Here is a 15,583-nt window from a genome sequence, read left to right on the forward strand (position 1 = left end):
TACACATATGGTGCTTGGTGCACATTTTAGATTATCCCCACCCCACATTTTTCTCTGTTCTCTCAACGTACAGCTAGACCATATCAGTCACTACTCTGTTGCCTTGAAAAATCACTAGGCGAGGTCATAAGTCCTGGTATGGGTCAAACACAAAAGCAGCCATAAATGTGCTTGGGATGAATTTGAAATAAAACATCTCTCCCTCTTGCTGTGCAACTGTATTTGGAAAAAAATATCCAGGGCAAGATGAGTTATTGCAAAGCAAGCCCTGCCATCAGGCGTCGGCTGCAGGCTCGTGCCTTCGGCAGCCTTTGGGCAGGGAACATCTGCAGCAGCCACATGCCCCAAAGCTTGGTGTCAGAGCCTGGGAGAGGATGTTCCCCACCAACACTGCCAATGGGAAGAAAGGGCCTGCTATCACTCATTGCTGGGACATCCCACCTGCTTCCTCTGCTATTAAAATGAATAGCCTAGGTGCGTAAAAATAAATATGAAAATCCCAAGTTATAACAAGATAATTTTTGTGAGAAGAAGGGAGGGCTAAGTTATCTAGAGAAATACCTTTAATTCCATCTTTTTCTGCTTCTATCATTTGTATCCAGACAGGCCTATAGACCTTAATTTTAACCCTATTAAGGTCTGTACTCATTGTAGAGGATTCTCAGAAGCCTGACCCGTTTTCAATAATTTCTGTTGTTGTTTTAAAATGTGCCTTTTTGTGCTACCTCAAATACAGGGTATCTATCTCAAGAATCCCTAAGGTGTGTAACCCGGGAAGAATATAGAGCTCTGTGTGACGGAGGTCATTTGGATCACCTATAAATAGTAGAAATAAAAGCGTCACTATGTTGTTGCAGACCATGGCATGTGTTAGATCATTTCGATTGGAATCCTGACTGTCCTACAGACTAGCTGTGTCACTTGGGGGAAGTTAATTGTTCTTTCTATGTCTCAGGAACCTCTTCTCTGAAATGGGAGTATTTAGTGTATGTACTTCATTAAGGCTCTTATGAAGATTAAATAAGATGAAGCATGCAAAGGATTCAACATGATAAGTGGCACATAGCAATTGTTTAATAAATGCCAGCTATTTGTTATTGTTGTTGTTATCAAAATCAGAAATACAGGGCATGAAGGTAATTAAATCGGTTGTCCCAGAAGGGGCCACACATCACTCACTTTTCCCTAGAGTCACCATGTGTCTTCACTGCTCATACTGTCCCCTCGACTTGCAATGGCTCCACTCCCAATTTCTACCTGTCACAATCTCTCAGGACCCAGCTTAACCAATGCTTCTCCATGAAACCTTCCACGTTCCTGAGTGGAATGACTTGTTCTCTTTTCAGGCATTCCAGCACATTCTCAGGAGTAGAGGCCCGGTGCTCGAAATTTGTACATGGGGGGCGGGAGTTTCCCATCAGCCCAGCTTGCACCCTCTCCAATCTGGGAACCCTCAAGGGATGTCTGAATGCTGGTTTAGGCCTGATCCCTGACTGTCCTACAGACTAGCTGTGTGACTTGGGGGAAGTTAATTGTTTGCTCTCACTATGATTGCTCTCACTATGTTCGGACATCCCTCTCACAATCCAGGACCACTGGCTCCTAACTGCTCATCTGCCTGCCTGCCTGATCACCCCTAAATGCCCTCCCACCAGCCTGGTCAACACTTACTGTCCATCCTTGCCAGTTGGTCATCCCTCATTAACCCCCCTGCCAGCCTTGTTTCCCCATGCAGCCTGCTGTTCAGTCGTTTGGTTGCCCCTCACTAACCCCCTGCCAGCCTTGTTTCCCCATGCAGCCTGCTGTTTGGCCATTACTGTTAATGTGACGGTGTCCCAGACAATTTGCATATTCCTCTATTATTAGTGTGTGTGTTTATATATATCTGCTTTATTCATGTTTGTAAATCCTACAATTTTAGGTGCAGTACCTTGAAACACCAGAAATACCTAATATTAATGTTAAATTTTATTAATTTAAAATATATTGTACTCATTCTAAGATATGCAATAAACTCACATTATTCATGACTTTAGTTCTGCTCCAAAGTTGCAAACATAGTGAGAGCAAACCATTTATTTTCAGTAATCATGAATACACCATGAACAGAGCAAACCACGCATATGGCCATGCACAGCCTTAGTTACCAATGACATCCACACAGTGGTGACTGGCCTCAGGATTCTAATAGACCTTGAGAGCAATGTGTGTCTACCATGGTGATGTGCAGATTCACTCATATTCTGAGTCAGTCCAGGCATTTCAGTGTTCATGCAGTTTTTCTGAATGAATGGCAGTTTAGTGGAGTGGCCTGGCTTGAGTTACATTTGAGGCTTGAAAACATGATTACATCTTATGAAAAAAAAATTTGAACCAAATATTTACTTGTGTGTAAAAACCAAAGTATTTAAAAATGTCACAAACATACCCCAAAGTTCCTGATTAGAAATGTAGATTTGGCTTGCCTGGATACTGAGTATAGAGCTTCAAATTAGCCTCAGCTTGTTTTAACACTCATATATTCCTATACACTATTTCAAATTTAAAAACTCCCAAATTAAATAGAAATCAGGTCTGGGAATGGGGTAATTACTGGTATAACAGTACATGTTAAGATACAATCTGATATATGAGGCAGACAAGTGTAAGAGTTTTTGTTTATAATTTCAACCTCCAAATAATTTATAAGTGTTTTATCAAGTACAGAAAAATAGCTGAACTTGATATTTTCAATAACCAAGTTTGTAGTATAAAGAGAACCTCATATCTGAGCATAAATGTTAACAGAGACTGTGCCAATAAAAAAAGTAAAATCAACAAATAATTATAAGTTTACATGTGTCCAGATTTTGAATATGAAAGACTCCTGAGAAAACTGAAAATATTTCCTGGCAGATATCAGAGTTATCTCATGTAACTTAATGTACAGAATAGTAATGGATTATTGAATTAGGGCTTTTATGATCTAAAACCTGATCTCTATCAAATGGTATGAACTGGACCTAGGATGTGAAACACTCTATTGTGTTTTATTTAGTGATGGCCTTTCAACTTAGAGCTAGATTATAGCGAAACCATTACTGCAAGATATGTGTCCAAATATGACAATGCTTCTTTAGTTGGGTTTCTGAGAGCTCAGATCAGAACCTGATACCAAGAAAAATAGATAGAGAGGGTGACACTGGCCTTTGCCATTCCCTCCCCACCCTGCTCCAACCCTTTGTTCCTGGCAGTTCCTCCCTCTCCAACAAGCGCCAAGGTGACCTGTGGTGTTTACCGTCCTCCCCTGCAGATGGATGTCTCTGAAACAGGGAGGGAGCATAACACAATTCAGTGTTTTTGAATGACATTCCAAGAAGCTAGATGTAATCACAAATTTCTCTAAAGTAGGATTTCAGAGTCAAATAAATTTGGAAACTGCTGTATTCAACTAAGTGAATATTCTTGTGTTTTTAGAAATTCTCCAAACCTCTAATACAATAATACTCATTGCGCATCTCCTAGAGGAGGCCGTTTCCCAAGCTGGGTTAATTAGAGAGAGCCTTTTCCAGTAACATCTATTCCATCTCACTGCTTCGGAACCGTTGATGTAGGAGACAGTAAAAGATGCAAAGGTCTGGGTTCAAATGCTCTTCCACTATTTACAGAAAAACTTCTCTAAGATAATTGCTCATGAGCAACATGTGGCACACAGAAAACATGCAGAAAATAGTAGCTATGATTTAATTATGTTGTTAACAGTAACAGTAAATTAAATGTATAGGGGTTAAGGGAGTAGCGTAGAGCACCTTTATTCTTAGACAGTCCAGAGCTGATAAAAAAGAGAGGAGATGGAAAATGGTCATGAGGCAGTATAGGACTGACTGGATTAAAATGAAAGATGGGGCCTGGACAGCATGGCTCAGTGGTTGAGCATCAACCTATGAACCAGGAGGTCAGGATTTGATTCCCGGTCAGGGCACTTGCCCAGGTTGCAGGCTCAATCCCTGCTGGGGGCTTGCAGCAGGCAGCCAATTGATGGTTCTCTCTATCATTGATGTTTCTATCTCTGAAATCAATAAAATTATATTTACAAATCAATATATAAAATGTTGGGTAGGGCAGGCTGGGTAAGTGGATGGTGGCAGGAGAAGAGAATTCTGCCCAAGCAGGAGCGCAGAAATATGCAGGACTGAAAGACACGGGAGGAGGGTTAGTTCTCAGGCCATTCCATATAATGATAAAAAATATATAAAAGATAAAAAATGCTTATAAAATATTGCTTATGAAAGATAACAAGAGATAAGCAAATACACCTAGTTAAAAATTCATGGAATTCAGGGTTATTATAATGAAGGAATTGGAACCCAAGCATTCTGCCCCAAAGATGGGAAGGGAAAAAGTACCCAAAGATCAAGGGAAAGGAGAGACTGTGCATAACTGAGGTGATAATGGTGTCATCATCAAATTTTGTGAAGATGTAAATAACATTAAGGTACATAAAGCCATTGGAACAGTGGCTGGCACCCAACAAATGTTAGCTGTTATTAGCTCCCTTTTTGCTAAAATGTGCTTTCAAATACTGATTGTGGTCCTCCTAGAGTAAATCCAGAAATAAATATTGTTTCACACATTTCTACTATATAACAAATTCTACTGACTGTGGAGCTTGCCAAAAGCAGCTGAGTTCTGCTATCATAAAAGTTACCTAGTATATAGTACACTTTTTAAAGGCAGAAAGATAGTCCAGAGGGACAGGAGAAAGATAGCAAATAAACCAAAGGCCTTGTCACTTACAGGTAGACAAGACACTTTTAAGACACTAGCTGATAAAAGGAAATCCCCTCTACTATGTCCTCATCCTCTTCAAATTGCTATTTGGTAAACCTTCTCATCTAAAAACTAGGGGATAAGCTGATGAGTTCATCTCAGAAGCTCCATGGGATCTGAATGGCTCAATGTCATCATCAAATGTGTGAAGGAAGTTTAACCACCATTTCAAGTTGAGAAATTGATTTCCCCACCCCACTAAATCATATTAACGCTGATTTACTGCTCACTTTCTATACTCCAGGCTCCACGCTAAGTACTTTGCATGAATGATCTAATTTCACTTTCTCAACAACACTATCATGTGGGATACTCTCTTCCTTCTCTCATTTTATAGATGAGGAATCTGAGTCTTGGGGATGTTAAGCAATCTGCCCAAGATCGCTCAGAAAATAATAGCAGAGCCAGGTCTGTCCAACTAAACAGAGCTACGACTCACTGGCACTGCCTCACTATTTTCTAAATGTTTAAAATCATTTCATGTTAAAAGTAATTAAAATCAATCATTCATGCTGTTGGAATCTGAGAGAGCGCTAATACTACCACACAGAGCAAGAATCTGACAGCCAGATCTGTGTAAATTAGGTTAGTATTTTATTTTTCAAATAAATAATCTCCCCTGGAAATTTCAAAAGGGTACTCGTTGTCACGTGATATTCCAACAACTATCTCAACTATCTAAATATGTTCACAATTGTTATGATTAAATTATATTGGTGATTGTTACATTAAATCTATATATGTTGATGATTATGGTGTTAAGGTTATTTCTTTAGACTTAATGTATTATCAGATGCACAGCTCAGTCCTTTTGTTAATAATGCTTCTGGAGAAAATGTTTTTATTAATTCACATGAGTTTCTCTATATGGTTTGACTGGACTTTATCAGGCTTAAGCAAGAGACTGATGAAATAAGAGAAATGGGCAAGTATTCGGATACTTGTATCCCATAAGTTGCCAAGTTTAACCCAATCCACAAGGCCAAAGAGACTATATGTGCTCGATGGAGCTGCTACTCCATTTATTCTTGTTGATATGATATTGTGTAAGGATTAATTAAGTCAGTCTTCTAAATGTGCCTTCTGTATCCAATAAAATAAATAGCTTCTGTATCTTTTGAACTGACTTCTTTTTTAAAGATAACTCTAGTACCTAAAACCGCCCATGTCCTGTCTGTACACTAAAATACTTCTGAAGATACTCTCACAGTTAAAACAATTCACTATATCCCAAGACCAAAAGACTGAATTCCAAGAACATAGAAAGCCATCAGGACGTGACATCCTACTGTTCAAGCCTTATCTATCACTCCCCAGCTATACTAGATGGTCTGGTATACTATTAGTCTATCTGAATGAAGTTGCTTAATAAACTAACATAAAGTGTTTCATGTATCCATGTCTTTAGAGGGGCCAGAGCCTATCAATTCCGTTTTTTCATTCCATCTAATAGCTCTCCTTTGTCAGCCCAAACTTTTCCTTACTCCTGGCACTCACTATCCTCTTTCTCTATATTCTTCATAATATTCAATGATTTTTCTCACCTTTTAATCTACTATGTATTTCACTTATTTATTTCTGTCTCTCCCAACTCCACTAGATTGTAAACTACACAATGGCAAGGGTATGCATCTGTTTGTTTACTGCTCAAAGGGAAGAGTCCTGGCCTTAAAAATAATAAATAAAATAAAGGGGAAGATTAATAAAATGCAGCTAGGAGTCTACCACCAATTTATTAATAAAGAAGTACTTATTCAGATCACCCTGAGTTTGCTGGCTCTGTGGTTACAGTTAAAAATGAACATTCTAGCCGAAACCGGTTTGGCTCAGTGGATAGAGCGTCGGCTTGCGGACTGAAAGGTCCCAGGTTCGATTCCGGTCAAGGGCATGTACCTGGGTTGCGGGCACATCCCCAGTAGGAGATGTGCAGGAGGCAGCTGATCGATGTTTCTAACTCTCTATCTCTCTCCCTTCCTCTCTGTAAAAAATCAATAAAATATAAAAAATAAAAAAAATTAACATTCTAGACATTTAATTAAAATGAACACTATTCTTCCTGCCCATTCTTTCCCACTCTGAGAATGAGAACCTGTTAGAAGCTACTATTGTCTCCCACTCAGGAGACAATAGTGAAGTGAACGTGATTCTAAATAACATTAGTATCAAGGCAAATATAACTTTATAATTATTGGGTAATGTTATTGTAAATAAGCTTATTAATAAACATTAGTTTTATGTGAATGCAAGGTTCATTTTAACAAGGATTAAACTTGTGATTCTAGATTTTTTTAGTTCCCTATCTATGCATTATTGAATGTGATTATTTTTTTCTTCATTGTTAGATTGGTGTTGGCTGAATTATATTTCCATATCTCTTGCTTCTAATTTTGTATTCAAGAAAAATAGTTAGAATAACACTGTAGTGTAATTTTAAGATAACATTAAGATAATATTACTTTACAAAGTAATAGCTTAACAGAATTTAGAATTTGTAAAATTATGCAAGCTAAAATGTTTTTGCCCTATAAAATGTACTTGTCTCCTTTTCTAAAGTACTTCCTTTCAATATCTGCTTTCCAGAAGGCTATAAAAGATGGATGGAGATATTAAATCCAAAAACTAAAAGAGAAAAAAAGGAAATACAAGTCTTCAGTTAACTTTAGAAGAAACATGCAGGAAACAATAGTAGTGGGCAGTAAATCCAAGATAATTATACTTATTTAATATGCTTTGAGGCTAATGCATATAAACTTTTTTAATAAAGCACTGTAATTTTATGATTTGTTTAACCCTAGACAATAAATTTACAAGCATTCGTATTGAAAAAAATTATTTCCCCCTTAACTACTGAAAACAAAATTACTCTGCTCTCTTATAAAACTGTTAGATTTCTATCCTCATATCCTTTATTGATTTCTCACAAATCTGTGTTTTATGTTTTTTGTATAATCAGCAGTATGCTCAAATGTAAAAATTTTAAACTAAGTAACAAATCTGCAAATTCACAATACTCTAAATGATCCAAGATATGTCATTTTAAGTGATAAAATCAATATGTATTTTGGTTCATTACCAAAATACATAATGGCTATTTCTAGCATTTCCATAGACTCTGTTTAACCAATTTGTAGTGTGATGCCTGGCCTGAAGCACTTCTATTTTTAGTTCTAATGGTACTGTCTTAAATTGCTTATTTTCTGTTTACTAATGTTATCCTGCTTGTTACCATGGTAACTGTGACAAGTGTTCTAGCTCACTATTTTATTAAATAAATTGAAGACGTAGCTGAAGACTGTGAGGGTTCAGCATGTCATTCTTAAAACACACTTTCCCACATCAGTAAAACCATGGTCACACTTGTAGAAAATAATTATAAATAAAGTCTTATACATTACAGATTTGGGATGCTGTCCACATTTCAAATCTGAATCATCACTAGCGCTTAGGCTTCTCCAACTTACAAAGTCCATGTTCTGAGAGTGTTACTGTAAATGAGTTCCTTGGAAATTAGAATATGTTCGCCCATAGAAATAATTTCATAAATAATAGGTCTCCAGGCCCACCCTCAAAAGCTTGTGATGTCTCAGGCTATAGCAATATTAGCAGTAACTTTTCTTCTCAGCTCTGGCAGCAGGAGCCATGTTATAGGGGTGAGGAGAAAGGAAGGAGTTTTCTCATACTCATTTTGTTTTCAACAGTCAAAGTGTAGATGGGGCACAGTTTTGGAATACTCGCATCCATTGACCTTCCCGGATGTTAGGGCCCCCAACTAAATCTTGCTATTTGCCTTTGCCCATGTCTTCAGCATCTGGGTGTCCTTTTGTTTTTCTGCATCTCCCTCTCCAATTGGTGCTGGACCCACCTTGCTGCCAACCTGCTCCTAACTCTAAAGTGAGCCATCACTGTCCTGAAGAGTCAAGGCAGTCTCAACCAGTTGTTTAAAAAGAAAGCCATTGTGCTGTGCATTATCTCTGCAGGTTTAGTGACTTCTGTCATATGTCCCAGCTACCCCAGGAACCCAGATAAAGGGCCCACCCTCAGTGTAAGTGGTTCAGGCGAGAGGTATATGAGTGGGGTCCTGGCAGGACACAAATGGCGTTCAACAGAGGCAAGTTTAGAACATTTGCAGAGGTGTGAACAGGGTTTCAAGAGCCACTGGAGAACTTCCAGCAGGGCCTAGCATCAGCCAGGAACCATTACCACTCTTGGAAGAGGCTGGCCTTCAGGACCTGTGGCCCTGGCAAGGCTGGGGGCACCGTTAGTTTCACCTTCCCACGCTCCTATCTCTTGCCAATGCCACCCATTAGCCAAATCCACCCAGAACTCAGGGTCCTGCAGGTTGAGGAAGTCAGCTGCTTTGAGGCCTGGAGTAACACATAAAAAAGCAGAGGATGGATGGGGAGAAGAAACTGCTGTTTGTGACAACATGGATGGAATATCATGCTAAGGGAACTAAGTCAAACAAAAAGTCAAGAACCATTTGATTTCACTCATGTGGGATATAAAACTGAAAGCAACAAATAAACAAACAAGCAAACAAAAACACATAGACACAGACAACAGTATGAGAGTTACCAGAGAGAAAGGGAGTCTGGTGGTAGTAAAAAAAATATACATAAAGGGGATCAAATATGCGATGAGAGAAAAGACTTGACTTTGGGTGGTAAACACACAATGCAATATACAGATGATATGTTATAGAATTGCACACTTGAAACCTATATCAGTTTATTAACCAATGTCAGCCCAATGATTCAAATTAAAAATGTGAAAAAAATAAAGGCAATCAAAATATACACTATTACTTGAATGAGAACTCTTTCTGAAGGTTTTGCATTTTAAACATACAATACTTTTGAACCCAAATGAATCCCTAACCTGTGAGATTTCTGTCACCATGACTAAAAAATTATTCAAGACCTTGAGGGCATTATGTTAAGTGAAAAAAGTCAGACAAAGACGAAGACCATATGATCTCACATGTGGACTCGAACAAACAAAATAAACAACCAGTAACAACAACAACCAATAAAAAGCTCATAGACACAGAGAACAGATTGGTGTTTGCCAGGGAAGGGGGTGCAAGGGATAAACAAATAGGAAAAGGGGGTCAAAAGGTACAAACTTCCAGCTATAAAAGAAATAAATAATGGGATGTCATATACAGCATGGTAACTATATACTGTAGTTAATAATATACTATATTGCAAATCTAAACGTTGCTAAGAGAGCAGATCTTAAAAGTCCTCATCAAAAGAACAAAAAGAAAAAATATAGCTATTTGGTGACAGATGTTAACTAGATGGTGGAGATCATTTCACAACGTATACAGATATTGAATAATTATGTTATACACCTGAGACCAATATGTATAATGTTATACTTTAATTATACCTCAATAAAAAATATTTAGATGATACAATTATGAGGAACCTGCTTTGAGGTTATACTCAGTTTTAAAAATCAGACTCAAGAAGACAGTCAGAATTCAATTGATTTAAAGGAAGTCAATTTCTTGGATATATTCTCTAAATCGTGAATCTTGGGTTTTTCTCTTCAAGGATGGGTGGTACTAGTTGATTGTAAACTGAGTCATCCCTTTGGTAATTTCTGGATAATTCTAATAAAATATATCTAATTACCCCTATAATTGTTTTTATCAAAGAATTTCAACTTTTTGGTTGAAGGGATCAAATTAAAACAATAATATAGACAAAATTTTGTCCCTATTTGCTGACAGGTTACAAACCAAATAAAATTATTATAATTAGGGCATTGGGAATTTTGCACAAAAAAGGAAACAATTAGTGGAACATAGGTGAGAGTCAACAATCTACTGGATTATTCCCAAGAAAGTAAATGAGAAAAAGGAAATAATTCCTTTAATGCTAAAATCAGAATGGCACAAAAGGAGTTATCTTTATTGTTTATACACATATTTTATATAAATTCAGATTTAAGCAAAATATATAAGGAAAGGCTAAGAATTTTTTCTAGAAAGTTGAAAAATATGTCTTTTCTATATATTAATTTTTATAGTCTGTCTGACTTATTGGGGGTGAAACAAATGAGCATTCATATTCTGTTATTCCATAACATAATACCTGAATTTGCCTGTGAATACTTTCTGACACATTTTGTGCATATCTTAAGTAAGTGTATATGTAATAAAATATGAAATAAAAAATCAAGTATTTTTTTAAGAAGTGCAAATTGATAGTTGCAAAATAGTCATGGAAATGTAAAGTACAGCCTAGGAAATATAGTTACTAAGATTATAAGTACGTATAGTGCCAGGTGGGTTCTAGACTTATTGGGGGGTTATTATGTAAATTATATAAATGTCTAACCACTATGTTGTACACCTGAAACTAATATAAAATAATATTGAATATAAACTGTAATTGAAAAATATACCAATTGTAAATAACATGCATGTACCATTTATATAATCTTTTAAAATAGAAAATAATGCAGTTTTTTATGGAATGATACTTAGTATTTAGTTATAGTAAAAATTGGGGGTGGGAGGAAATGCATATGAGGTTAGTGTACCAGCTACCCTGGGGAAGGAAAGAATCAAGGTTGTGCAAATCCATGATGTGGATTAACATATAACTTCATTATTTATTGCGATAAAAGCATGTATATTTATTGCAATAAAAGCATATGCAATAAGAAGAAAATAAAAGATTTTTTATTTAATTTCAATTATCATGTAAGATAGAAAATTCTATAAGTTTTTATTAAAATTTTAATATGACGATACTTCAAAATGTTGGCATATTTTTAACCTAACACTCGTCTTTCATTTCCTCAGGGTCCACTTTCATTTGTAACACACACATAATTCCAGTGAAAAATCAAGAGGGTGTGGCTATGATGTTCATCATTAACTTTGAATATGTGACAGATGAGGAAAATGCTGCTTCTCCAGAGAGGGTAAACCCAATATTACCAGTCAAAACTATCAACCGTAAGTAAAAGTAATCTGTACATAATGTTCTTGTTATTCTGCTATTATAAATATTTTAATACATTCTTCATTTAGTATTTCAGTTCTCAAAATAAGTTTGCTTTTTAAGTAAAATAACTTTCTATTTTAAAAAGCCATAGCTGAAGTTTTACTTTGATGCCTTACAGAATCAATCAGCTGCTTTCAAAGCCATTTGACTTGTATATACCATGGTAAATCAACCAGTCCCCTACTGAGGGACATTTAGGCCGTTCCAAACTTTGGCTACTACAATTATGCCAGAATGAATTGTGCATATATATTTTCATATGTATGTGTATATTTTTGGATGAAGCATCTTTAGGTTAGGTTTTATATGTGGGATTCCTGGGTCAAAGTATAGATGCATATGTAATCTTTGTAGATACTGCCAAATTCCCCTCCTTATGGTTTCAGCCATTTTACACTATTACAAGCAGTATGGTAGACATTTTCCCCAAAGCAATACTAACAGAGTGAGTCAGCCTTCTTGATTTTTGTCATTATGCTACGTGAGTAGTATCTCAATTAGTTTAGTTTACATTTCTATTATTATGAGTGATGCTCATATATTTAAGCACTACAAACATTTTTCCTGTCAACTATTTCTTACATACATTATTGCTTTTTTTGTTTTTTCAAATTTTAGAATCAGTTACAAATCACTTCTGCAGCAAAGACATTGTTTTTATCTTCTTTTCCTGATTTTTGTCATGCAAAAGCATTTTTTTTTGTTAATTTGGCTAAATTTATCAACCTTTTTCCTTGTTGATTCTGAATTCTTAAGTCATAGTAGAAAAGCTTTAACCATTTTAAGGTTGTAAGTAAATTTATTCTTAATCTAGAATTTGTATGGTTTTATATTTTAGGATCTCTGGTACACTTAAGTTTAGCTCGTTTTATAGTGCACGGTATCAATTTAATTTATCATTTTATCAATGGCTGTACTTTTTTATTGATTAGAAAATCTATCTTTTTACCAGGAATTTCAAATGCCACCTTTATCACATACTAAACTTCCTGTGTACTTTCATCTACTTCTCAACTTTATTCTGTTCTGTTGGTCTATTTATCCTTCAGAATAACACATTTTTAAGTATCTGACATGAAACGCTCTTTTTGATATTAATTTTTAGGGGTTTGGAGTTATTTCTTGCTTAACACTGTAGATGAACTTTAGAAACAACATATCTAGATAGAAAAAAATCTTTTTGATATTTTTATTAAATTCACATTACCTTTATAAATTAATTTGAAGGAAGTTAAAATCTTTATAATATTGAGTCATTCTATGCAAAATTGTGTGTTTTATGTATTTTCATTTTAAGTCTAATTTTTGTGTTTTTTAGGAGTGCTTTAAAAAATTTCCTCATTGTTTTGTTTGCTACTTGACATTTAACTATTTTGTTGCAGCTATTATAAATAGAATCTTCTCTTTCATATTTTTAAGGCTACGGATTTTTTGAGTAGGTTCATTTTATATTCTACTCTCTTAGTGACGTGTCTTAGTTTGCAAGTGGCTTATACATTGACTTTCAGAGATTGCTTTACCTTTCCTACTCTTATGCATCTAATACTGTAGTTTCTCTTTTCTAATTGCACTGGCTATTCCCTCCGACATATCATTAAAAAGAAGTTGTCGGTGAGCATCTTGCCTAATTCCTAAATTTGTGTGCACGTCATCAGTGTTCCCAATTAATTGAAATGATGGCATGTGGACCAAGTTGTATGTGTTTTATAATTTTAAGATAGTCTCCACTGACATATTTATTAAGAATGGGTGCTGAAACTTGTAACTTGCCTTTCAGGATCTGTCGAAATGAGTGCACTATTCTTTTCTTATTTTTATGGTAAATTTTATGAATGAAGTTTGTTAATGTCAAATCATACTTGTATCTCTAAAAGGAACCACATTTGGACATGATGAACTTTATTTGTAATATGCTGTTGAATAACTTCATCTAAAATGAATTTAGAATTATTGCATTGATATTCATTAGGGATTCTGTAATATTTCGTGTGTATGTGCAATTTCATAGATATTTATATCAATGTTATAATTCCTTAAAAAATAATCTGGAGTTTCTTCTCTTATTTTTTATGCTACAGAACTCTTTAAATAGTTTGGGTATTATCTAGATTCAAAAGTTAATTTTGATTCTTCTGTGAAATGATCTAGGCCCAGTACTTATCAGTGTAGTAGCTTTTGAACAAGTTTATTGTTTTTGCTTTTGGGTTTTTTTTCCTCCAGAGATTGGTCTAGTCAAACCAGTATTAATTTTGTTAAATATTATTTTCTAGAAATTATTCATGTAGACTTTAAAATTTTATTTTAATAGAATTATTCAAAGTAGTCTTTTCTGATATGCTTAAGTATTTTCTTTGTTTCTACAGTTATTTCCTTTGTGACAGTTCTCCGTTTTTTTGTTTGTTTCCTCCATCTAAATTTTTTATTAATACTTTTCTTTCCAAAGAACTAATCTTTATTGGTTTATTTTTTAAAATATTTTTATTGATTTCAGAGAGTAAGGGAGAGGGAGAAATAGAAACATCAATGATGAGAGAGAATCATTGATTAGCTGCCTCCTGCAGGCCTCATACTGGGGATCGAGCCCCCAATCCAGGCATGTGCCCTGACCTGGAATCGATCTGTGACCTCCTAGTTCATAGGTCGATGCTCATCCACTGATTTATTGGTTTATTGGCTGGGCCTTATCGGTTTATTAATTATTAATTTTATTTTTATATCAGTAAATGGACCTTATATTCAGCTGCCTCCGTGTTTCCCTCTCCCTAAGGGACAATTCCACCTTTGAAGTTTCTCCCACCTCTCCAAGAAGTAACGCTTTTCTGAGACTACTCTCTGGACCAGGGGTCCTCAAACTTTTTAAACAGGGGGCCAGTTCACTGTCCCTCAGACCGTTGGAGGGCCGGACTATAGTTAAAAAAAAAACTATGAACAAATTCCTATGCACACAGCGGCGACAAAAACACCCGGGGGGCCAGATAAATGTTTTCGGCGGGCCGCATGTGGCCCACGGGCCGTAGTTTGAGGGCCCCTGCTGGGGTCTTGTGCACTTTCCAAGCCACTTTCAATTGTCTCTCTAGTAACCAGTGCTCTGTACATTCGGGTCACTAGCGTGCTTACAGCACTTCTTACTCAGGGGCAGCCCTCTTCTGAGAGTAAACCTATCAATATGTCTTCCACCCACTCCAAGCAGATTTGGGTATTCCCCCTTTCCACTTATTTTCTGCCCAACGCTATTGCAGTGTGCTCTCCTGAGCCAGTTCTGCTGGTTTCGAACATTTATTTCCCTGCTTACATGTAAATTAAAGTTTGTAATGTCTATTTCTCTAATTATTCTTTAGGCATAGTTTATGGGTATTTTTATTTGACTCCCTATTGACCTTTATGATTTTTAGGAGGATCCCTGAGAAAATTGGCATTTAGGTATCTGTCATTGTCTGTGGGAAGATGAAAGCCTTATAGCAAAACTTAATATTTTTAAAAATCTGTTATACTTTATATAAATTCAGATAACTCAATATGTATAAAAATTAAAAATCACATTTTCAAAAGTCATTGTTGTAAACCTAAGTATAATGCTAGATCACATGTACATCAACTGAGAATTTTTACAATACCACTTACTTTCTTAGTTATATCTAAGTGACAATACAATATTCTGTTAAAGCAATGTTGGGAAAAATATTTTAATATAATATGATTCTAATATTCTGAATATTTTACTCTGAACAATATTACTCTTAGGGAAAATT

General features: G+C 35.7%; 1 protein-coding gene across 2 annotated transcripts in view; it reads left to right on the forward strand.

Annotated features, from left to right (window-relative positions):
- KCNH7 (potassium voltage-gated channel subfamily H member 7) overlaps positions 1–15,583 on the forward strand; it is a 400,753-nt gene that overhangs the window by 242,185 nt on the left and 142,985 nt on the right. For both annotated transcript variants that reach the window (XM_023743782.1, XM_014445957.1), the window contains exon 3: positions 11,630–11,785. In XM_023743782.1, the coding sequence (XP_023599550.1) occupies positions 11,630–11,785 (156 nt within the window). The remainder of the gene's footprint in view (positions 1–11,629; positions 11,786–15,583) is intronic.

Source organism: Myotis lucifugus, unplaced genomic scaffold, assembly GCF_000147115.1.
Source record: "Myotis lucifugus unplaced genomic scaffold, Myoluc2.0 scaffold_5, whole genome shotgun sequence".
NCBI classification, from domain to species: Eukaryota; Metazoa; Chordata; class Mammalia; order Chiroptera; family Vespertilionidae; genus Myotis; species Myotis lucifugus.